The following is a 24,333-nucleotide window of genomic DNA, read 5'->3' on the forward strand; positions in this document are numbered from 1 at the left end:
TTGGCCACGCATGGAACTAGAATATATATCTACCACTCCTCAACTATATCTTTCTTGAGCAAGGCAAACCATCACTCCCCACATCGTTTTTCCTTAAAAAATCCAAGTTTTCCTACGAGCTCTTTTCAGAGGGATCCATTAACAAAAACCAAAAAAATGAAAAGCCAGTTACTGCCCTGTGTGTGTGTGTGTGTGTGTGTGTGTGTGTGTGTGTGTGTGTGTGTGTGTGTGTGTGTGTGTGTGTGTGTGTGTGTGTGTGTGTCGGGGAGGGAGTGCATACTGATCTTCTGGGGGTCAAAACAAGAACAGGACCAGCTTCTGGCACGGGATTCTTTCCCGTGGCCCTAGATGGTGCGGGTGGGGAGAATGAGCCACGGCAGACTCTGCTGGTGACGCCGGGTGACGAGCATCCCCGCTGACCCTGGAGGTCCCGAGGCCGAGACCCTGGGCTTGGGCTCTTCAGGGTGGTGAGTGGGATTTCTAGTTTCCCGCTTCCCCAACCTCTCCGCTCTCCAGCGGGACCGGCCGCATTTCCCGTCCATCCCTCCCGCCCCCGCAGATGTGGTGGGGAGAGTAGGCAACCTGGTCGCGGGAGGCGTCCTTCAGGCCCAGGCATTCATCTCTGTCCATTTCAAGGCGCCCAGCCCGCGCCGTATATAACCGAGTAGTGCGCCCACCGCGGAGAAGACGGAGTCCTCCCTGCGCGTTTTAGTCACGAGTCTCGGGCCACCTATGGGCTCTGGGACTGCGATCCAAAGCCCGACCTGAGACTGGTTCTTGAGCTGGAGTTGCGGCTTCCCGCGGGCAGGGTAGAGAGGTGGGGTGCGGGGGTGGGGCCGGCAGGGTGCGGCTCTTACCAGGTTTACGGCGGAGGCTGTGGCCCTCGCGCGACTCGCGGAGGTTGCAGCCATTGCACCGCCGAGCATCACACATTCAACAGGAGGACCCCGCGGGAGGCGAGCCCGGAGCCCCGCGCCGCAGCCGCCGCAGCCCGTGCGCCCCGCGACCCCGCGCACCATGGCCAAGGAAGGCGTGGAGAAGGCGGAGGAGACAGAGCAAATGATCGAGAAGGAGGCAGGCAAGGAGCCGGCGGAGGGCGGCGGCGGCGGCTCGCACCGCCTCGGGGACGCCCAGGAGATGCGCGCTGTGGTGCTGGCCGGCTTCGGGGGGCTCAACAAGCTGCGGGTCACCAGGAAGGCCATGCCCGAGCCGCAGGACGGCGAGCTCAAGATCCGCGTCAAAGCCTGGTCCAGTATCCGCGCCTTACTCGCTTGCTCGGTTTTCCGCGCGTTCGGTGCCCGGGGTGGGGGTGGGGAGTTGGCAGCGCCTCGGCGGGCACGCTGCCCCGGGAGGGGCCTGGGGGCGCGCCCACTTCCGCGCCCTCCGGGCGTCTCAGTCTCCCCGCGGCCCGTGCTGCGCGGAGGATGCTGAGAGCAGGCAGTCGCCTCCCCAAGCCGGATATGGGGGGCATGGGGGAGGTGGGGACCGAGCTTTTGCGCTTGGAGGAGAGCGGTGGGCGGTGGCGCCCGGCGCTCCCGGTCTGGAAGGTTGCGCCGACGGAGCGCTCGGTGGGGTAGGAGAGCTCAGCTGCCAGGAGAGGGGGGTCTGACCATAACATGGTTAAAAAATCCTAACTGTCGGCTTCCTGCGTACGGACGTCGTTTTTAGAGTTTTCTGTGTGTGATCTTTTTTAATACTTCCTGGGACCCAGTGAGTTAGGTTCCACCGTTATCCCTGTTACAGGCGAAGGAAGCAGGGCCGAGAGAGAGTCCTCTGCCCACGATCCCTCGGCCGCCACTAAGTGGCATGGCCAGGATTTGGTCCTGGATCTTTGTAAGGCCGGGGCCGGAGTGCAGGGCTGGGGAGACTGCCTCCTCCCCGCTCCGGCACACTTTAATCCTGGTGGCCCTGTGTGGGGACAGGGTGGCCGTACCAAGCATCTGAGCCTGGGGAGGGGTGAGGCCAAGGCTCCCTCTTCCCCACTGGCATCTTCTGTGTTTCTCCCAAGAGGACAAACAAAAACAAACAAACAAGGATCATCTTCTCAGAACTCCTGCTCCCGTCTCAGAAGGAGCTCACTCCCCACCCCTCCCTGCCCCGCTGGGATTCCTCTGGAGTGTTTAAGCCTCTGTGTGTGTGCTGTCACTATATGATCATTTCCCTGAAGTTCTGGGGAGGGAGGGCTCACCCCCGGGGTTCACTGGACCCCGAACTGAGTTCTGCATCCGGCAGCACAGGGAGCCCCTATGGGGGACTTGCTGTCAGCACAGTGAGACGGGCCTATCCTTATCTCCGTGTTTTAAAGCCCCCAACCGACTCTGCCCCCTAAAGCAGCAGCCAGATCACCAGTTCCCAGGTTAGACTTCCACCCCCCAAACCTGGAATCCGGGAATGTATCTAGAGGCAAGAAGAAATGCCAGGAGATCCCCCCCTCTTTCCGGCAAGAGCAGGTGCACGTTTGATTTGCCAGACTGCAAGGCAGCGGGCGAGAGAGGCAGGCGCTGATCTCTGGCCGGCTCCTCATGCACATGGCTGGTCAGGTTGGACTCGAAACAGACCCTTGAGCCTCTCCCTGGGGAATTCAGGGTAAGGGAAGAGGCTTTTGCAAACTAGGGGATCCTATATGGTTCTGTTGTTTTAATAGAAACAAACTTGTGGAACCAAACTGACCCCAGAAGGCAGAGCTCACACCTGCCCTTTTCACCAATAAACCCCCAATGCCCAGCACAGTGCTTGGCACATGAAATGTCCTAAACAAGTGATTGCTGAATGAATGGACTGAGGGAAGATGCTTGGGAGGGGATTGTAGAGTCATTATTTTTCTTCACTCACTGGTGGAAGAATGTTTGCTTAGGTAAATTAAACCATGTATTGATAATTCTCCTTATATATAAAATATATATAGTTTGACATATCCATATATAAAGCCCTCCATTCAAATTGAGGATTGGATTCTGGGGCTCCATCAGAGTGTATATTCAGAGAATAAAAGTGTTGACGCTACTTTTTAAAGAAAAGAGTGTCATTTGTATTGTGGATAGGTCTGGGTTCTCCAGCCTTATGTTAACTGCATAAATACCGATAGGAGCTGAAGCATTTTGAAGTAATAAATGTCAAGAGGAAGGCCAGGAGATTGATTTTCAAAGCCAGACACTTAAGCCTTCATAGGAGCTGTACACACATACACGCACACACCCAATGGAATCACTGCAGATACTCCACCCTGGTTGTTCAGAAATCAAAGCAGGCATGGGAAAGAAAGCATTTGGAATATGGTATTGCAAAGGGCTCAGACTGATTTTCATTTCTCCAACCTGGAAGCAGTGTTAATTGGTTTTGCAAGAAGAGGTTGGAATAGGTTTGTGAAGATTGCCCGCTGGGCCCTTCCTCCTCCACTGGGCTGAGACTGGCTGGCCAGAGATGCCCATTGAGTGTCAGTGTAGCCTTGGGAGCCAGCATGACTCATTCCATATTTTTATGCATCAGCTGATAGCCTCCTGGATAAAGGTCTCCCTTTTATCTGCTCTCTCTTTTTTAATGGAAACCTTTTATCATCAAATAGAATATGTTTTGCTTGGGAATAAAGCAGAGTTCAACTGAACTAGTATCATTCTGACCTGGAATGAGGGTTCAACATGGTTACTCTATAAACTTTGTAGAAATGGAAGAGGTGGGGAGAAATACATATTTTACCTCATTTCCCCCCTTTGATTTATCGCCCAATGAGGTAAGTGTTATGGCATAGCAAATTGAGGCTTGGAGATGCTGACTAATTTCCCAAAAACATCACACAGATAGTAGAGTTCAGATTTGAGTCCTGTTCTGTCTTCCCTTAAAGCTCTGCAGTTTTTTCCTTTTATTCCATTTTATTTTCCTCCATAGAAAAGCCATAAGAATGTGATTTACCCCTCTGGACCTGTGGCATGTAAACCTGCTTGCCTTCCTTTCTTCAATGAAGACGGCTCCTTTGATCTTTTTGTGCTGACTTAGGGAAACATTCCCTGGCTATTCCCTAAGTAATATGACTTTCCCCCAAACGTGGAGACATGATGGTCAAATGCAGTTCAAGACGGACCACTGTGAAGCATGTGGGGCAGTGGGGATAGCAGAGTCTTCTGTCTAAATTGTTTCAAGAGCATCAGCTTTGATGGGGGAACCATCACAGCCATTTCACCAACCATTCATTGAACAATGTATACAGCAAATGATTTAAGTGGCCAAGTGGAAAAAGCATGTGGCCTTTGGAGAAAAATGGAGCTGGATGTCAGCCCAAGCCCCACCGCTTTCTATCGGTGTAACCACGGTGGACATTGCTCTCTACCTCTGCAAGCTTTCTGTGCCTCCATTACAAAGTGGGGACAATAGGATGAATGAAGCTCATGGTGTTGAGGGGATCAGATGCAAGGGAGAGACCGGAACTAAGTGGTTGCTGTGGCTTCTTGTATCATCATATTTATGCCTCTATAACACATTTTAATCATATATATGCTATCGGCACTGTCAGGTCACTCTACTTAGTGGTGAAGAGTGAGACCTTCCAGGCATGAGTTCCAGCTCTGCCACTTGCTAATGGAATGTCTTGGGTCTGGTCCCCAGGAGGCAGAGCCTGAGACAGTAATGCTTTTTTAGGGGGGTGCTTTTAGAAGAATGGGGGCACGGGAAGCAGGACAGGGTAGGAAAGGAGCTCGCCAAGGATGTGGTCTCACCTGGGTCCCACCAGGAGTCCTGGAGCTTGAATTGTACCACAGAGTCGATCTGACCTCCAAGCAATGCGGGGAGCCTTTTGTGCCCCTGTCCCCCCCTCCCAGTTATGGGCTGTGGGCTGCCTCCTGAGTGGGGGCCTGGAGTCTCTCAAGTGGAGATGGCTTCTATTTGACAGACGGCAGTTCCCCTTGGAAGGAGGCCAGTGGGGAGGCGTGGGGACCACTCTGAGCATCGAGTGGCCAGCACTACGAGCGGCTGGAAGATGGGTGCACTGCCCAGTGAAAGGGATCTGAGTGAGGCACAGTTAGCACTCCTGTGACCTTGAATGTGCCAGTTACTCCTCTAAACCTCAGTTTCCTGGTCTATAAAATGGTGATAATGATAGCACCTCCCTTCAGAGTGTGGTAATGGAGTTTAAATGAGATACAGACATAAAGATCTTTTCGGTGATGCCTGGCTCCTAGTCAAAATAATAGCTATTGCTATTTCAACTATTACTCTTGGTTTCTGTAGGCTCTCTGTAGGTTGCCCTTCAAACTGGAACTCTTTTGACAGTACAGGGGCACTGCTAATAATACCCCCAGGACAGCAGCAGGAAAGGGGACTGTTCTAGGCAAACCAGGGTACGTGGTTCCCCTAACCTTAAGGGCCAGTCTTCGGCCTTTGCCATCAGCAGTCTTATCACAGTGGAGCTTGTCTGGGACAGGAACTGGCAGGATTTGAGGCTGAGGCTCCCCAGGCTGGGATGCAGGCCATTTAAGTGGCCATTAACAAGCCTTGCCTAGTTTGTGGCTCAAATTGGCTTGTGGAAAGGCACTAATGGATTGGGGACATTTATTTTCCCGGACTGATTTATAGCAAGAGGCCACGTGAAACTGCTGGAATAAGGGCAATGAGATGAAAAATGGTTCCAGCCAGCTCTGGCTCCATTGGCTGACCTGAAAATGGGCTGAGGGCAGGCCACTCTAGAAGAAAGCCAACAGATTGCTGGAATTCTAATATATCATGAGGGCAAAGGGCACTGGGGATGGGGGAGGGAACTAATATTTATTGAGCACTCGTTATGAGCCAGGAACAGAGTTGTCTGCTTTATATACTTTGTTTCATTTTTACCCTAATGGCAACTCAACAAGATCATTATTACCGTCTCCATTTTAAAGATGGGGAAACTGACGTTCAGAGACATGTCAAGATCACAGACTGCTAAGGGGAAGAGCAGTGTAAAAATCCAAGTCCCACTCGTTCCTGGACTCTTCACAATTGGAGTCAGAACGTCAGAGAGACAGAGTGACAAAGGCATAAAAGAGCGAGAGGACAGAGGGACACAGAGTCAGACAAAGACTGGAATCAGGAATACAGAGAAATCATGAATGCATCGGGTTGATTTGAAGTATAAGTGATAAGACTCAAAACTGCACAGTGCCATCTTGCCCACCAAAAATGGCCATTGGGTGTGAACCTTGTCCACTTCCCCTCCATTTTGGATGTATGGGACCCTTTGGGGATCCACCTAGGATCAGTTGCTTTGACTGTTGACCCAGAATAGCCATGCTGGTTAAACACAATCACCACTGCTTGGATCCACTCAGGCGCCTGGCTTCCTACCTTGTCTGCCTGGAGTGGGCTGACGGCTTGAGTGTAGGATGCCCCCAAACAGCACTGCATCAGACTGTCAGTGACACGGTCAGTCCAGTGGAAGATGGCCAGGATGATCCTCCCTGTTTTTATTCACATAAATCAATGGAGTGCATGAGGTTAAGGGACACAGATGTTTGTATAAAACTGAGGAACTGCTTGGAGGGTGTCCAATAGCCAAGCCAGGAGCCACTCTCGCAGAGAGATTGGAATGAAATGTTGTAAGTCACTCTGGGTTGGATGGAGATATCTGGATTTGATAAGAAAGGATGATTCTGTTCTGAGTCACATAGAGCCCCATTTGGTGATGAGAAGGTGGAGATGCTACATCCCAGGTCTTTCTTATTCATCAAAATTCAGATTTTCCCATTAACAGTGTCCTCCCTCGTGTAGTCTGGGGATGGTGACAATGACTGCTCTTTGTCCAACAATGGAATGGACTTCTTGTCTCCCTAGCCATTTGAGGCAGAAAGGAAGCCCAGAATCAGTGATTCTTCTGCTTCATAGAAAGGGAAATACAGAACATTTTATAGGACGTCTGGCCTATATAGATGCCTATCAACAGCAGCCTAATTGTAGCTACACAGACATCAGTGTCAGAAACCAATGGCAGATGGAATGACAACTGATAGTCTTGCTCACCGCCCCCCACCTGCCGCATCTTTGCAGCGGCCAAGCCTGTTATCCATGCTCTTCCATTCTCCATCTGACCCTCACACACCCAGGAGGTTACCATCCTTACTTTCTAAGAGAGGAAAATAGGACTCAGAGATGAAGCGCAACAGTGAGAAGCGACAACAGATCTGAGTTCAGACCCTGACTACTTCACCGTGGCTGTGTGATCTTGAGCAAATAGCACTTTCAACGTGCCCATATCCTCATCGTGGTAATAATAACCACTTTTTGATATTGTTTTGAAGACTAGCGGAGAGTCTGTGAAAGTCCTGACTGCTCCGTGTACACAGTGGGTGCTCAATAAAAGTTATCTTACTGAATCAATTGGCTGTAAAAGACAAAATGGGGACTTGGTGTCGTCCTCGGGCACCTTGGCCTGCTGGTCTCTCACCAATCACATTGGCTAGAGCACAGGGTGCTGACTTTGTCGTCTCATTCCCAGGGTCAGGGATGGATCCGGACGGATCTATTGCTCTCCTCACACCAGCTCTCTGCATACCCACCCATGGGTGGCAGCAGGGACTGATGTGATAGCTTCTTGTGCAAACAGTCCAGCTCTGGAGCCTGCTTCCTTCTCATTCAAAGGAACCCAAATTCCATGACCTTTGGGCACATGTATCCCTGACATTCAGCACTGACAACAGAGTTCACCCGGGCGTGGGGAAACAGCACCCCATGATCCCAGGTTCCTGGCACTTCTCATACTTAACAGGGCTCATTTTGACATCTTGGCATTTGTTATAGAAGAAGAGGTTTAATTAGAAATAGGAAGAGACTTTTCATAGGAAAGGCCAGCAGGCGTATAATCTTAAATTAGTCTGATTCCTCTGTGTGTAATCTCACACAAAATCGGTTGGAGCCGTAGTATTAAAACGTGTAAATTTAATGTTTGAAGGCCCAGGAGGCAAGACAGATGCTCCAGTGATGGTGGCCGTTTTATCTTTGAACGTGGTGTTTTCTTGGTGAGAGCATGCAGTGAGCTTCTGTCCTCGGTCTCCTGTCAGTGACCCCTGGTCCCTCAGCAAGTGTCATCCCAGCATTGTTCTGGAGCCAGGGGCATGCTGAACAGTGCCTTCAGAAACAGAGTCCCCTTGGCAAGTTCAAGCTTTGGGTCCTCTTATTCTAACTCCTCTAAAATGGCTGAGGTCCCCAGAGCCCGACTCAGGACAATGATCTTCTATGAGAGGAATGATAATAATTCTTGCCGTGGATGGGTATTGATTAAGCACCCAGACTGCATGGGAGGCAGTACACTGTCTGGTTATAAAGCAGTTAAAAAAGTGTGAAGTGACATGGATTCAAATTTAGCAACCTATATCCTACCTTAGGAGAATGACTTCATCTTTTGAACCCCCAGTTTGCTTATCTGTACTATGGGGTAAATGTTTTCATGTGAGGATAAAAAGATAATGCATTGAAAGTAAATGCATCTGAAGTATCTAGCACATTTAATAACTATTGAATTAATGAACTCTTTGCCATGTAGCATATGTTTAATACATATTAATGATGGGGAGGAGATGCAAAGAAATGGGACATTAGAGAGTCCCTTCATACTTCACAGACTCCACATGTCTCTCACAAAGGGCACAGGACCCTAACATCAAAAGTAGCCCAGACAGGAATGCCCACGTGCCATGACATAAACAAGAAGATCTAGATGAATTCCTGATGGAACAAGAGAGGACACGGGCTCCCACCGTGTGCCAGGAGCTTCCAAAGGAAGACCAGCCACTTCTGCTCTGACTTCTCTTTTCCGTTTTTCAGCCATGCTGACTGTCACGATGAGTCTGCTCCTGGCCTTCTGGGCTCTCCCCTCTCCTTCCCCATCCATCTTTTATCTTGTCTTCCCTCCTGAGTTAGTTTCATGTGCTCCTCCTGCAATGGGCCTCCTTCTTGAGACTCGCAGAGATGCAGCCTTTTGCCCCAGCTGCCTTGTGCAAGTTGAGCAAGGCCCAGTGCACAGAGAACCTTTTTCTTCCAATTTTCACATATCAAGGGAAGAATCTGACTGGCCCTTTATGGATCACATACCGCCCCCCTGGGTGTCTTTTTGTCTCTGGCCCAAGGGAATGAGGTGCTGTGCTTGGCCACATTTGTGTCTCAGGCCCTCCTACCCTGACCTAGGAGAATGGGGCCTCGTGATTGACAGCTCACCAGGAACACATGCAGAGTGTGTGTGTTGGGGGCAGTGTGTGTGTGTGTGAGTGTTGTGCAGGGGGAGGGTAGAGACTCTAAAAGGAACGGAGAGAAGTTGTCAGGAGACAGGATGAGAAACCCACTGGACTGATGCAAGTGGGAGCCATCATCCGGGACAGGAAACTCTCCTCACCCAGAAAAAGTAATCAAAGGGGGGCCTGGAGGAGGCAGCTCCAGTCCCTAACCCGGGACCTTATCTCTCAGCACAAACTTACTATATTAAATAACATATATAATATTTTCAACTTTGAGGCCCATCATCTTTTAAATCTGTTTGTTGATCTTGGAAATTCTACAAACTTCCTGTCTTTTCACTGAAATGATGAATGCCAAGCCTGGTGCTTGGTTAACAGTAGGCCCTCAATAAATGTTTGGGGGATGAGTGAATATATGACTGACTTTCCCTAAAATGCTGGGCGTGCATTTCTGCAGCAGTTGCTATGTCACTTGTAAATATGGCTTCATGCTCCCTCTGTCATCTCAGCTTTCTCTGGCGGGAGGCCTAAGTCCCTCCGGCTGCAGGTCTCGTGGTGGGGGACGCGAACAAATACCAAAGGAGGTACGTTTGCAGAGCTTTACCTTTTTTAACACAATCTGTTCTCTTGAAATTGGACGTTCACTTTTTGAACTTTAATAATTGCCTTCCCTTGGCTGGGAAATGTGAGTCTCTGTCTTCTCCAGATGCTCTGTGATTTCTCCCCACCCATTGACACCCACCTCCGTCGAGTGGTGGAGGCCAGGGCTCCTGCAGAGAACCCACCAGTGCTACTTCCGATGATAGTTATTCCAAGAGCACGTACTCAGGCATTCCTGAAAGGCCTGTACACCTGGGGGCCCGAGGCCCCACCAGCCTGAAGGTCAAAACAGTGTTTAACTAAACTGAACTTATTGTGGTAATCATTTCACAATATCTATATATTCTATATATCTCAAATCATGATGTTGTAAACCTTAAACTAATTCAGTGGTATATGTCAATTATATCTCAATAAAATAAAATTGGAAAATAAATAAATAATTCGAATGATTGAAAAAAAAACCCCAACAATCTTTTAAAATGAACAGTATGTCCATGACTCTGTTCCTACCTTCCTTTGCAGGTATCAGGGCCCCCACCCTTCAATACCTCCCAGAGAGTTGCAAGGGTTTCCTAGAAGGTGTTGCATGGCGCTCAGAAACACAGGTCAGCTGGTTCCCCATTGATTCTGAGCTGCTCCTGTCGCCCTGTTCTGCCCTCCTGCCATACCCCAAAGCCACCAGTGTGTTTCCTCATTGCCTGTCCATCCCAGGTGGAGTCTGGCCCTCTGCTGGGGCTGCGGCAACTTCTCCACCCAATACCGGTTATAAAGCAGCCATTGGGACCTTATATATTAATACTTATACTGTTCAGAGTTAATAATAATGACACTTTTGTCATTAATCATGTATCATCATTATTATCATAATGACCTTTATTGAGGGCTTTCTGTGTGCCACAGGCATGATGTTAAGTGTTTTATAGGAATTTCAGGCATACCAAACATCTCACAGATGAAGATACAGGATCAAAGAGGTGAGGGAACTTTCTGAAGATCCCACAGCTAGTAAGACAGAGAGCTGAGCTGGAGCCAGGGTTTGTCTCTCTTAAGGGCCTCATCTTCACGCATTTTACACCCACTTGTCACTACCCTGTCTGGAGTTGAAGGACCATCTGAGTGAGTCCTAGCAAATGCCACAGTCAGAATCAAGCCTTCCTTTGTTTGCCACAGGCATCTTCATCGGGGCTTATATTCTCCTACTTGAATTTCCCTTAGGATGAGGTTTTTTCTTTCCCCCAGAAGGCTTACCTGCCCTTCACACAGGTAGGTTCATAGTTGGGCAGCCCCACTAGCCCAGAGAGTCTGAATTCTACAAGGATGTCCAATGAGGCTTTCAAGCTCCGTGCCACACAGCCCCCTCTGCTTCCTCCCAATGTACACACACTTGCTTTTTTGAAAAAGAAAAAAAAAATCCCTTGTCTAAAGATCAGAACGAACTGCTTTTCATTTATCTATGCTACACCTAGTTCAATCAGCTAATGGGGGAGCGATTAAATCCACCGTTCCTATGATTGGTCTGAATGATTTTATAACTGGATTCTCTTCATCCTCCCAACTAAACTTGCTAAAATTGTTCCGATTGGGGTCCTTGTAATAAACTCTGACTCAACATTTTGCAACTGGAACCTGGGATGCATAACGCAGCTAACGAACGACATGCCCTCCTTCCCCTAACAGTCCCTTGAGATCCTCCAGATCCTTCTCGGACTGCAATCAGATGGCTGTGCCCCTGGAACTGCCTCTTCCTAGGAAAGAAACAGCAAAAGCAGTTTCACCCTCCCACCCCCTGGAGCCCCACCATCTCTGCCCTCAACCTGCCGTGCATGTAGGAAAGTTGACTTTCTCCTTTTTCTCTCTTAACATTTTTCTTTCCTTTTCTTATTCTCTTCTCCTTCTGTATGCTTGATGTAGCCAGGCTTGTTGACTCTTGAATAGAAGCCCAACTTCAGTATAATGAGAAGCACTGTCAAATTCTGTTGAGTCTTTCAGAAAACACCAAAATTGAACCTTGTGCTACAGAGAACATCATGGAAATTTTCTCTCCCCATTTACATCCCCATCTACATGCCTCCTGCTCTAACTCTCTCCCTGAGCTCTTCAAACTCTCCCAGACTCTCCAACTCTGCCATTGCTATCTTGTCTTTTGCTTCGACCTTTGCTCGTCTTTCACCTCTATTCTTTCTTCTTCCAGGGGTAGATGTTTGCTCTCCCCAAAGCACAGTCATCAAGGTCGTTGGTCTTCTCTGTTGTCCTCTGATACCAGTGTACACAAGGCTGCTGCTGTGCATGGCTGAGAGATGGTTCTTAGCAAGAAGGAAAGACAGAGGTTGAATCACTCCTGCTTCCTACTTACGTCTTCAGTGGAGGGGTCATTGTGAGACTAGCGTGCCCTGTGTTGCAATGGACACTGCAAAGTGGATTTTAAGACAGGACTCTGCCCCCGAGGTGTCCACTGTCTATGGGGGAGAGAGCCCAGTGGTGATTTTAGTATTGCCTCCTTCTTAGGCTAATTGCATTTAAATGTTAATGAACTAAAATTGAAAGTTTAGTTCCCCAGTCACACAAGCCACAGTTTCAAGTGTGCAGTAACCACATATGGCTAGTGGCCGCCCCATCGGATGGTGCAGATACAGAACTCTCCCACATTGCAGAATGTTCCAGGGGACAATGCTGCTCTAGTCATCACTCCATTTTTCCTATTGAAACAACTGTTTTACGAGAAATTATTTTTATCAGCAGCAACAATTTAGGATTAGTGTCATGTGATAGCAAAAACGGACCATTCCTCAGAGGGCGCCCTGCCCTCCTGGTCTCCAGTGAGAAGTCAAGCTAAAACCACTTGGCGCTGTCTGATACGGCCTTCTCCCCTCCATGGAGAGGGGGCAGGAGGCTGGAGAGGTTAGCAGAACAGGAGCAAAGGGCTACCCATTCCTAAGGGGTATACTTTCCCATGGAGGCCTCCATCCACGATTCCTGCAAGGTGAGGAAACCCTCTCTGTGCTAGCCATGACCTTCATACCACGTCTTTTTGGGGACTAGTGGCATTACTGAGAGATTTATTTGTTGATCTCTGCATTCCTGGGAAGCAGAGATATCACTGTCATTCTTGTCACCTTGGGGCTGAACCAAGCCCCTGAAACCTTGAAGGATCTGTTGAATGTAAATTGAATTAGATTGAATGTTCTATATCACCAATCACTGCCAGGCACCTGTTTGAAGTCAGTGCCTTGGTGAACACTAACAGGGAGCATACAAATTTTAACCTTTTCGGAAACCTTCTTAGGAATAAATATCTATTCCTCTCCCAGGAGAGGCTGAGAGTAAATAAATAACTCCGGCTCCAAAAACCAAGAGGTTATTCTTGGCATCAAGGGGACCTTGTTTGGGACCCATCAGTAATAGGCTTTTCTGTTTCTATTGAAAACTGGCTCTTGATATTTAGCTTCTCAGTGTATCCTTGGCCATTTTGTTCTGTGTTTGAAATACTACTGATGTGTGTTTTGAATACTAATTTGGACAAAAGATATATTTCCTTTCTCAGAGGAAATAAAACAGATTTGTACAACTGTAGCCCCAGCTGTATGCTCTCATCACCAGTCCAGTTGTACGGCTAAAGGGATCTGAGTGGGGTGACAATGGCATGATTTACTTAAGAAATAAAGTGGTAGATCACAAAAAAACACCAGATGTGTCAGAGAACTTCGTATGTCTCCTATAGCTGCAGTGGTCTGTTTTTAATAAAGATAGTGGTTAGAGAAGGTAGGAGGGTCATGTGGAGCCCGACACTGAGGGGACAATGTCAGGAGAACCTGAGTATCCACAATATGCTCCTTCCCACCTCTGCTGGAGCGCAGGTGGCCTCTCTCTCCTGAGGTCTACCCAGGACAATTCTGCTGTTCTTAAGGGAGAGATGCCATTTGAGATTTGCCTAAAAGCTGTCCTGGCCTAGGACAATCAATGTTTATATTTTTTCTTCCATGGCAGATTTGTATCAGTCTATTCTCTCAGTCTCAAGATAACAAAATAAGTCCTTAAACAAACCCAAAAAGAAAAAAAAAAGAATCGTTAGCAAGATTTTCTGAGATCAATGCCTATTGTTCTAGGCATTGTCATGTTATCAGCTGAGATGAAGAAACAAAAATGAAAACATCTGGGGAAATGAGGGAATGGCTCAAACATCTGCTTCTTGGCCACATCGTGGATTTGGAGGTGAATGTTTGGGTGAGCACAGGTAGCAGCCGCAAGGCTAGGGCAGGATGAGGAAGGGCACACCTGGTGCTGCTCGGCTCAGAGCAGAGCCTCCCTCCGGGCAGGCCCCTGGCCGCCCTGGGAGCTGGCAGGTCTGCCCCGGAAGCTGGCCGTGCCGCTCAGCAAGCGGCGGGAATTGTACCCCGCGCTCTGGGATTCGGCCGTGCTCCCCCTCTAGGCTGGGTCTCCTCTGGCTTCTGGGATCCCGCGCTTCCCACAGACACATAGAAAGGTCTGAACCACTTTTCTTCATGGATTTCCCCAAGATTTGCCAATCCTGCATGTATTATGACCGTTTGTCTGCCTTTACCCTTCTCCTTTTTCTTCGGCTCTGTCGCATCACTGATGTGTTGATCTCTTCAAGTTCAGGCCCCAGTTTCAAGATATCATTCTTTTTTCTGCTTCTCTGAACTATTTATAAGAACCCCTAAGCCTTTCCTCCTTAAAGACCACCACGCTAAGGGGCTCCGTAAATGTCCACCATCAGTCACAACTGCTGTGACCACAGGGGATTAAAACTCTGAAAAGGAAGATCACACCAGCTCTCTTGTACTGGGTGCTGGGGGTCCACCAACCGGGACCCCCTTTTGGGACCCTGGCACTCATTCTCCCAGCCACCAGGAGTGATGGCTGTGGACGGCTGGCTCTGTAGCCCTCCTGAGGAATTGCCCTCAGCTGAGGGCAGCCTCTTTGCTCAAAGTTGCACCTGCTCCCTGGGGGCAGCTCTTGTCCCATGACTAGCTGATGTCAGGGTATAAAGGCCCAGTCCCCTTGCCGTGATTCATGATGAATTCAGGGACCATCTTAGCTATGGAACTTTCCGTGGATAAAATCAGACCCTTTACTATGACATCAGTGTTCAACTTCTCCTTCTACCCAATTCAGCTTCCCTCACACCAGAACAGGCGCTGTCCCCTACAGTACTCTTTGTCAGACCTCCTGCATGTGACTGTCACCTCAGAGTCTGCTTTCCAGGGAACCTGACCTGTGACACCTTGGTGTGATGGTGATAATGAGGATGGTGGTGGCGGTAACAACGATAGCTTATGCTCACTGAGACTTACTGTGTGCAAGGCACTCTATGTTACATGTACTGTCAATGCAATCCACACCAACTCCCCGTAGGGTAAATATGTTACTATCCCCTTTTTGAGAAGAGAAAATTAAGGCTTGAGGAGCTGGAGCAACCCACCCGAGGAAGAGCCAGAACGCTAGTGCTAAGGGTTTAAATTTAACTTTGATGGCTGCAGAGAACCATGAGAACAATTCTTTGGGAAAACCTTTCTGGGGGTCATTATTTTGACTGCTTGCTTGTCTGTGTGATTGCACACCTCCTGGTGGTGGTGGGGTGAGCACTCTGCCTACACTTGTACAAAACCACTCCTCACTCCGTAATGTAATCAGCTTTTGTGATTCTGTTTCCCCATGAGAATTTTGAGTCCCCCTTAACTGTGGATATCGGACACTCAGTATATATTCAGCATATAGGAAATGCCCACTGAGACAGAGGAGTCGAGAAGTCCCCTTTTTGTAACTGGGAAAACTGAGTGACGGTCTCACAAGAGGAAAGCAAAGTAATTAGCTAAGAGCACAGTCTCTGCCATCTCACTTCTTGCTTTCACATCTTGGCTTGTGAACATCTATGGTCTCGGTTTTGCTCTCTGTAAAATGTGGGTAACGTGGTTTATCTCTTAGCATTGTTATGGTTGTTGTACACATTAAATGATAACCATGCTCATAAAACACTTGATGCTATGCCTGCCATATAGTAAGCACCCTATAAATGTTAGCTGTTACTGAATGTTACAATTCCTAGCTACAAATAATTCCTTTTGTCCCTATGCTCTATCATCAGAGAAATTAGAGTGGGGGGTTCTGGATATCTGCTAGCGTCCTGGGGTCCCTTCTGTCATAAAGCCCTATGTGAGAATCTTGGAAAAGGTCCTATCTTGGATATTTTTATTTGTGGAAACACAAAGCTGATTTTGGACTAATGGAGCAGATTTTCAGCCCTAAAGGCACATGAGAATACGTGCCTGGGCTAAAAGAGATCCCCGGAGCTGGGGACAGGATGTGTACACCATTATCATCCTGATATGCATCCAGAAAGTGATTGTACTAGAAGAAGCTCAATCGGGCAGCACCCTCTATGGTCAGGAATTACTGCAATAGGGGAAGGGAAATTGACTGCCATTCCCCACAAAGAGAGAGGCCTCATGGACTTATTGAGTACTTGTCACACTTGAATTCAGTGTCTTGGAGATGTTTCAGAGAATTGTAAGAGCTCAGGATTTGAAGAAACTTAAAACATGTCACCTAGTCCTATGTTTTAAATCCCTTCTCTGACCTTCACAAATGCCCTTAGTAACCATGAAGGTGAAGCCTACCTATAATTTTTATCAGCAATTTGGACATAGAAGTTAATGGCATGATAACCACATTTTCAGAGGACACAAATCCAGGAGGAAGAGACAATTTTTTGGATGAAAAAATTAGGATCCAAGAGTGAGCCAAACAAATTGGAATGATGAACCTGATCTAATAAGACTACATTTAACAAGGGTAAATATAATCCCTTGGACTAGGATCAAGAAATTCAACTGCTCTAGATGACAATGAGAGTACTTTTCATTTTCTTATCTATTTAATCATCATCTATTAATTTTTACCTTGCCTCATTCCAAAAAGGACTTGAAATAGCTTAAAAAGAAATGATACAGCAACAATTCTCCAAGTGTATCCCCAGTCCAGCAGCAGCAGGACCTGAAAACTTAATTAGAAATGCAAATTCATGCACCTCACCCAGACCCACTAAGTCAGAAGAACTCGGGGATAGGGGCCCCGCAATCCGTGTTTTAAAAATCCTCCTATAAATTCTGATGTTTGATAAAGTTTGAGATTCACCATAACAGAGTTTATGATTTAAAAAAATGGAAACTCCAAAGCATTCAGAAAGTTAAGATGAAGTTGAACTTAGAATCACATAGAGAATGAATGCCACAGAGCCCTGCAGCTTGGGAGTTTGGTATGTGTGTGCGTGTTACAAATTTGGATCCGAGCTTCCTAATAGCCAATGGAAAGAAAGAAATATAATTAGTTTATCCATCAAACTGGGCCTGTAAGACCCCATACAACCAATCTTTGTGCTGAGATTTGAGGAGAAATACTTCTGTCTTTATAAAGTATCAAATGTCTATTGTAACAAATGATATGCTCAACAATATGCCTTAGGAAGAAACATGGTGGCTTTCTGAATGTCATTTCTTTGGCTATCTATCTCTCAATGGAACCAGTGATGGGGCAAGACTTGGGATTCCTATTGAGTATGAGTTCAAAATATATGCTTCAGCATCAATAGAGATTAAGCTGCTGTTCATCCTACTGTTCTTTGTATAATGGTCTGGCAATGTTTGGATTCCCATCATCAATACTGAGGATACTGACAACTTGAGGAAGGAACAGATGGCAAGAGATCGAAACTCCTTTCCTATGAGCGACCCCTACACTCCTTTCACCTGGAGAATACCAGATGGGGGATATTCTTCTTCTCTGCGTGTCTGCTTTGCTAAACTCCTTTGGGCCAATTTTGTCTCAAATTAGAAAATCAGTAAATTATAGCTGGGCTGGTTTTTCTGTCATCTTCTTAGTGGTGTCCTTTAAGAAATCATTTGTGTCTTCTTTGATATACTTAGTATATGCAAAAGAAACGAACAGGTTCCCAAACCACCGAGTTTCAGTGACAAGAAGACACAGCAGCCTACCACAGTTCATAGATAACAGAACGACACCCTACCAGTCAAACACTCAAGCCTGGAAGTCAGGTGAAAAGGGCTTGTGTCCCAGAGCAGGAACCTACTATATGGCCTTGGACTGGTATTTCATCTTCTCTAGGTCTAGCCCTCTTTTTGCACAAAATGGAGACTAAAATGGCCCATACTTTAATACCTAGCATGTAGCATCATCATCACGGCAACAACTTTTGTGGACTCTGGTGAGAACATAAAATGAAGACAGCCAAACATTTCTCATGAGACGTTACAAGGCTGACAACCATCACTTAACAAGATAACAGAAAATATAGAGGCCAAAGTGAAGTCCTTTAGCTTCTAGACAAGATCTAAGTATCCCGAGTCAGTGTGTTTCCCCAAGACCATCAAGCATCTCTGCCTCTTTGCCTAAGCTTTGATTCGATACTATTTTAAGCAGAGCCACAGGATAAAGGACCACCAGGTAGTGGCCAGAGTATGAGAGCAGGGGAGGGCTGCAGAGACTCAGCCAGGGTCCCGCTGCTAACGACGGCAGTACAGGAACTGGAACCCGTGAGGCCTGCATCTGTTTCCTTTCTCCACTTTTTCTTAACCTTCTTGCTCCCAAATCTTGAAATTACTGATTTTTAGCAACATTTGATTTCCTTGCATCTGACATTTCATAGTGCATGGGATGTATAATAAGCAAGGAGTTTGAAGACCTTGATTCAAATCTCAGCTCCACCATGTACTTATTATGTTGTCTTTGACAAGTCAGTTTTCTTATTTAAGGTGTCTCAATATTCACATCTATTGAATGGGAATAATAGTAGCTGTACTTCTTGCCTTTCCGGATTATTACAAGGTTGAGTAAGTGTAAACTGTACTATGTAGTACAAATGTAAGAAAGCACCAGTTTTTAAAGAGATCGTCCCCACATTTCCCTGCATCTGCTATCACATCCCTCATCTGTCAAGCTTTTCAGGGTCCCTTTCTCAAATCTCCGCCTTCCTTCCTTCAGGATGTTGTATCTCAGGAAATATCCTTTATACCTACGCTTTCAGTAATAATTTAGTATGAGAGGAAAAACAAAAGCCTTATTTACTGAAATCATACCAATCATTGAGAAAAATTAAGTTCCCTAGCAGAACATGGTGTCAAGCACTTTCCAGCACTATTTTCTTTTGCACCGATCCACATAAATATTAGGTAATGTCTGAAGATCACCCACTCGGTAGGTCTGAGTCATCAGGCATAGTCACTACCACCACCCAAAAATTTCTAAATGAACATCAAATTATCCTACAGAATACTGGAAACTATAATTAAGAAGTTGTATAGCTTGATAAGCCCCTGTTTTTTCCTGTTGTGATGGAAAAAAGAAAAGTGCTAGGCAGTTCCAAATTTAAGTCCATGGCCTCACCATTCACTGTGTGTGTGGCCTTGGACAAATAACTTAGTATCTTTAAACAGTATTATTGGTTTTGTCTGAAAAAAAAAGACAAAACGTGAGATCAATAATGTCTGTTCAGTAGGTGATTTAGGGTTATTGGTTTAGTATTTGTTTTGGTTTTGTATCTTTTGGTTTCATGAGGCAGAGACCACACATGTAACCTAAAGAAAGAGGTTCTCTTATCAAGGTGTGTGTGAAATAACAAAGGAGCTCTTGGAAATGAGAGCTCGGGAGGCGTGCCGGGGCCTGGCCCCACCGGGTACAGAGACTGGACCTTCCCATTCTCAGTAACTTGGCAATGACGTTTGTAAAGTCCACCGCGGTACAGGCTGTTGGGTTAACTCCACCGCTCTGAATGTCTTTTCTTTCAGTTCTCTCACCTACTGCCTCTTTCACTTAATGCCTTCTCAGAGGTCAGTAGGTCCCTCTAGCTCAATTATATATTTTGACATCCTTTCTGATACTAGGCCGTTTTCTTGCTGCATGTTTCCCAATTCGTAATTTTGAAAGAACACCCAGTTCTTGGATGAGCTCGATTATTTCATAGTAAGGAGTGGGTCCCTGCTGAGACTATGAATGGCCACTCCTCCGGTACTGGGCTCCATGCTGGTGCTGTCAGCTGTCAAAGAGGTAAATTGTAAACATGGCCCTTGGATGACCCTTTACCAAAGAAGGCGGGTAAAGTCCCCATAAAGAGGTCACAGAATGTCTTGTGTCAGCGCTTGGGTTCTTGACATGTTTGAATTTGAATCCTAACTTTGACAAGCAAGTTACCTTGACAACCAAGTTGTGACCTTAAAAGCAAGTTACTTAATTTTGCGGAGTCTCAGTTTCCTCATCTGAGAAATGGGTGTAATAGTTCAGGCCTCATAGGAATATTATTGAGTCTTAAATAATAAAAGCAAAACACTCAATACAGTTCCTGCCACAAACTGAACCCTCAGTAAACGCCAGCTGTGTCCATCCATGTCAGGATGAGGTGCGCGGGTAGTGCCATGACACAGGGCAGGGACATTATAAGGCTACTCCATTAGCAGCTGTTTACCACCTCTCGGAACTGAGACAAACAGCACTGACCCATCCCCTGTCCCCTGGGATATACCTGCTCCCTGTTTCCTTCCTGCAGATGGGCGGCTTTCCCCAGGATCCTGACGGGATCGCTGCATGCCTCACTGAGGAGGGGGGATGCTACAGCTTCTGTGAAGCCAGCCTTAGCCCTTCTCACTGGTGTTGAGTCACTGGGCCCACCCCAGGCTGGCTGGAGGGTGACGAGTACCCAGGATGCAGCCTTCTCCAGGGCCTGGCACGTTTACAGAACTGCCAAGTCATTGCTCCTGGCCTTTCCCCATCGGGGTCTTGGGAAATCCTAGGTTTATCACACAAAGACAAATACAGTGAGCTAAAATACGCGTGAAATGGTAGGGAGCATTTGATTTGGAACGTGGAAATTCCTCTCCCTGTTACACCGTGATGCTCCATTTGTTTGGTTGTGTTGGAAAACTGGCTGTGTCACAGAAGCAATGCTTACACATAGCTGAACTTTTCCCATCTCAGGTCTGAAACTATTTTTAACCTTTGTGTAATGGGTCTTCCTATGATGTCTCACGCACTCCTGCTTTCTTAACAGAAGATGCTGACGTAAAGGCTAGCATTTGTTGTACGCACATAGGTACCTGGCACCATGCATAAGTGTGTAACTCTCGTTAATTTTCCAGACAACCTTGTGACCCTAAAAACAAAGTAGGACCCTTGTAAGTCTACACATACATTTCAGAAATATGTCCATGACTCTGAGCATCCCTTGGCTGCCTTTTAAAAGAAGTTAGTACTCAATCTGGCAGTACATATTTTTAAGTATTCATGAATATTCCTTTATTCAAGAGATGCTACTTTTGTACCTACTCTGTTCCTGTGGACCTGATGTATGCCAGGCACTCTGGGAGCGAGGAAATATGAGGCATGTGGCTGCCTCCAAGGACGGCACATGTTGGAGATATGGCAACTGGAACAATGTGTGATACTTGCCTGATAGGTGGCCAAGAAAACCTTGAGATGGTGATGACTCTTACACCCACCTTTCAAGGAAGTCATCGCCCTTGTCATTATTCACTCCCCGGGGAAAAGGCTGCTGAGCACAGACCCCAGGATGTAGGCAGAATTAGATGATTCAGGCTCCAAAGAGTGCACGAGAGAAATGAGCATGCCGTGCGTGAGAAATAGCTCAGGCCATCTTGCTTGGAGAAGAGGCTGTGGCCAGGGGCTCATGGACCTTGGGCCAGACCAAGGAGTTTGGTTTCTAGAACCTGCGTCTTTCTTTAAACGGTGGCTAATGAAAACAGGAAGTACATTAAAACTACACTTGGTGGAAAAAATACACACTCAGTGGGATGTGTTTTCTCATTTGACTAGTGAATAATGTGACATGCAGTTTCCAAGAGTAGCTCTAAAAAAAGTTAAGAGCCATTGGGAGCATTGATGGCATTATTAAAATCAAACATATGGTTTTCCAAGATGATGAATTTAGTATATTTTAATGATAACTATTTCAAAAGTAATATGTTACTAGAAAATATCTGATTTCTCTTATCCAGAGATAACTAAGAATTTTGAAACCAGCCCTCCAGTATTCCCATATCCACGGGTCCGTCCCTTTGAGCCCTCTTCGAGTCACCCTCCCCCAGCTGGAAAAAAATGGGGTCTCTTGGATCAGAGTCACCTCTCTGGGTGCTGTTTATGGCACCCTGGGCTGGGATAAGTCTGCGTGATGGTTGAGGCGTGACACTTGTTTTAAGACTTTATAGTAGGTCTGTTTTCTCTTTTTTGCTTTCTCATAGATTGGCCGACGGCCATCATGTCTGGCTGTTTTTCCTGTGTCTCCTTATAACATCTTCCTGGTGTATTTTTTACCCTCTTTTAAGTGCTGGAATGGCTAGTGACCAAGCTAGTCAGTTTGTGTTTTTAAACTAAGAGGTAGCAGGCAGTGAGAGGGGACAAAGGTACTGTCTTTGGAGTGTGTGTAAACTGTGCAACTGCTGTTTGACCTGCCAGGGAAGCTTTACTTGTCTAGAGAGATGATTGTTCTGCTTTATGGATGGCATCTGGCTAAGTGATTAGGCCCATTTTCCAGAAAGAAAAGACAGTAGCGAGGGATGGGGGAGGAGCAAGGGAGGGGAGGGGTCTGGAGGGAGAGGAAAGTCGAGCCGTGAGTATTTTGGCATCTCATTTTGAATTTCTCTCTTTTCACGCTTGTGGTTCACAGTGGTTTAAACTTCCTGGACTTGATGGTGCGACAAGGGAATATCGACAACCCTCCCAAGACTCCCCTGGTGCCAGGGTTCGAGTGCTCTGGGATTGTTGAAGCTCTGGGGGACAGCGTGAAAGGATACGAGGTAATATTTTGACTTCTGGCCAAAAGAGTAATATTTATCCAGAATCCACTGAGATTATAAAAGACTATACAACAAATGCTTGAAATAATCTATAATGCATGTTATTGTTGTTTTATTAGCTTTATTAACAATGTTTTTAAATGATAGGACTTTCTAAATGTCCTGCACCTCTCTTGTGTACCATCTTGGTTGTTTCTGGCAACATCTGGTGAAGTAGCCAGAGGAATTCTTTACTCACATTACATAGCTATTAATAAGAGTATTTAGCCTTGGAGAACTAAGTGTGCACCCTCCCTCCCCTGGCCTATGCCCCCCATTGTCTTATCACATCAGGTTCAAAAATCACTTGCAAAACACAAAAGCTGGGGAGAAATAGCCTCTGTATTTTATGATTTGATTCCTTTACATATATACTTAACTTGATGCATTGAAGTGACCATTTATAAATCATTATTCCAGACACTGGGCATGTACCACTTGAAATGGAGATTTTAAACCCAGAGGACAGAATTGGCCAATGGGGTTGATGGCTTCTGGAGTAGCACAATTAAAAGGGTTATTAAATTACTCGACTATTTTGTACATGTTCAAAATTTTCCATAATAAAAATTTTTAATCGGTGAAAAGATATATGACCCTTCCTACCATTGTTGTACAAATCAAATAGGATCCAGTCTATAAAAACTGTGGGCAAATCAATTTCACAGAATTGCAGCAGTTTTGAGTGAGAAAAGCGAATAGAAATCAGGTCCAAGAGCTCCTGCTTATAACTAAGTGCTTCCCCGGGGAGCGCTGAGTGGAGCTAGCATTTGAGAATCCACCATAACCAGAAATATGGGCAAGTTATCTTTTTGAGCCTCACCACAACCCTACAAGGTTAAGGCTGTTATTACCCGCTCAGAGATGAGGTTCAGTGGGGTTCAGCGAGTAATGAGGTTCAGAAGGTCAGAAAGGAGTTAATAATAGTTCAATGTGGATTCAAGTCACCAGTCTCTTTACTCTTCCTGCAATGCCATGATCTTCATCCCTGCTCTCAACCTGCAAATGATGCCATATTAGATGCCGGGAAGAAAACCCTGTAGCATGCAATGCCAGGGTGCCCTTGGCATTCGGTCTAGCTAAGACTAGACGGCTGTCTCAGTCCTTGTGCACCTGAGCTTCAGTATACTCTGGGAATATCAATATGCCCCAAATTCGCTCTGATGAAGGTCTGGAAATCTCATCCCGCGCCATCAATCTTTTTGTCAGTGGTTTCCAGGTCAAACAGCAGAAAAATGTTAAGAGGAAGTAAATGCACTTTTTTTCTTTCCTTTCATAAGACGTTTACATTTTCTGTCCCCAGGAAGGCAGTATAATCAGAGGCAGCACCATCTCTCCCTCAAAGTGCTGCATATAAGAAATACTCTGTGTTCTTCACTCCTCCATGTGGTCCCACAGGACCGCAAGCTCCTCTGTTAATCCTGAGCATGGATAAATAACCCATTATTGCAGAACATTAGAGTGGATTAAGGATGCTGTTGGCCTTGGTTTAGAGGGCGGACTTACTATCCTTGATCATATCTATTTTCCTTTATCAAGATTCTTCTGCTAAGTAGCCCTGTGTTGCTTATTGTCAGCCCCCCCTTCACCCCATTCCCCGCTAATGACTTTCAGCTGCACAAATAAAGTACAAGAGGCCATCTACAGGTTTCCAGTCAGGGTGTGAT

At 46.5% G+C, this 24,333-nt stretch overlaps 1 protein-coding gene across 1 annotated transcript in view; it reads left to right on the forward strand.

Moving 5' to 3' along the window:
- Window positions 1–894: 894 nt before the first annotated feature.
- The window catches only part of VAT1L (vesicle amine transport 1 like), a 123,177-nt gene continuing 99,738 nt past the window's right edge, over window positions 895–24,333 (forward strand). The window contains exons 1-2 of the mRNA XM_036993813.2: window positions 895–1,247; window positions 22,498–22,627. Of these exons, the coding sequence (XP_036849708.2) occupies window positions 1,018–1,247; window positions 22,498–22,627 (360 nt within the window). The 5' untranslated portion in view covers window positions 895–1,017. The remainder of the gene's footprint in view (window positions 1,248–22,497; window positions 22,628–24,333) is intronic.

The sequence above is a fragment of the Manis javanica genome, chromosome 17, assembly GCF_040802235.1.
Source record: "Manis javanica isolate MJ-LG chromosome 17, MJ_LKY, whole genome shotgun sequence".
Lineage (NCBI taxonomy): Eukaryota > Metazoa > Chordata > Mammalia > Pholidota > Manidae > Manis > Manis javanica.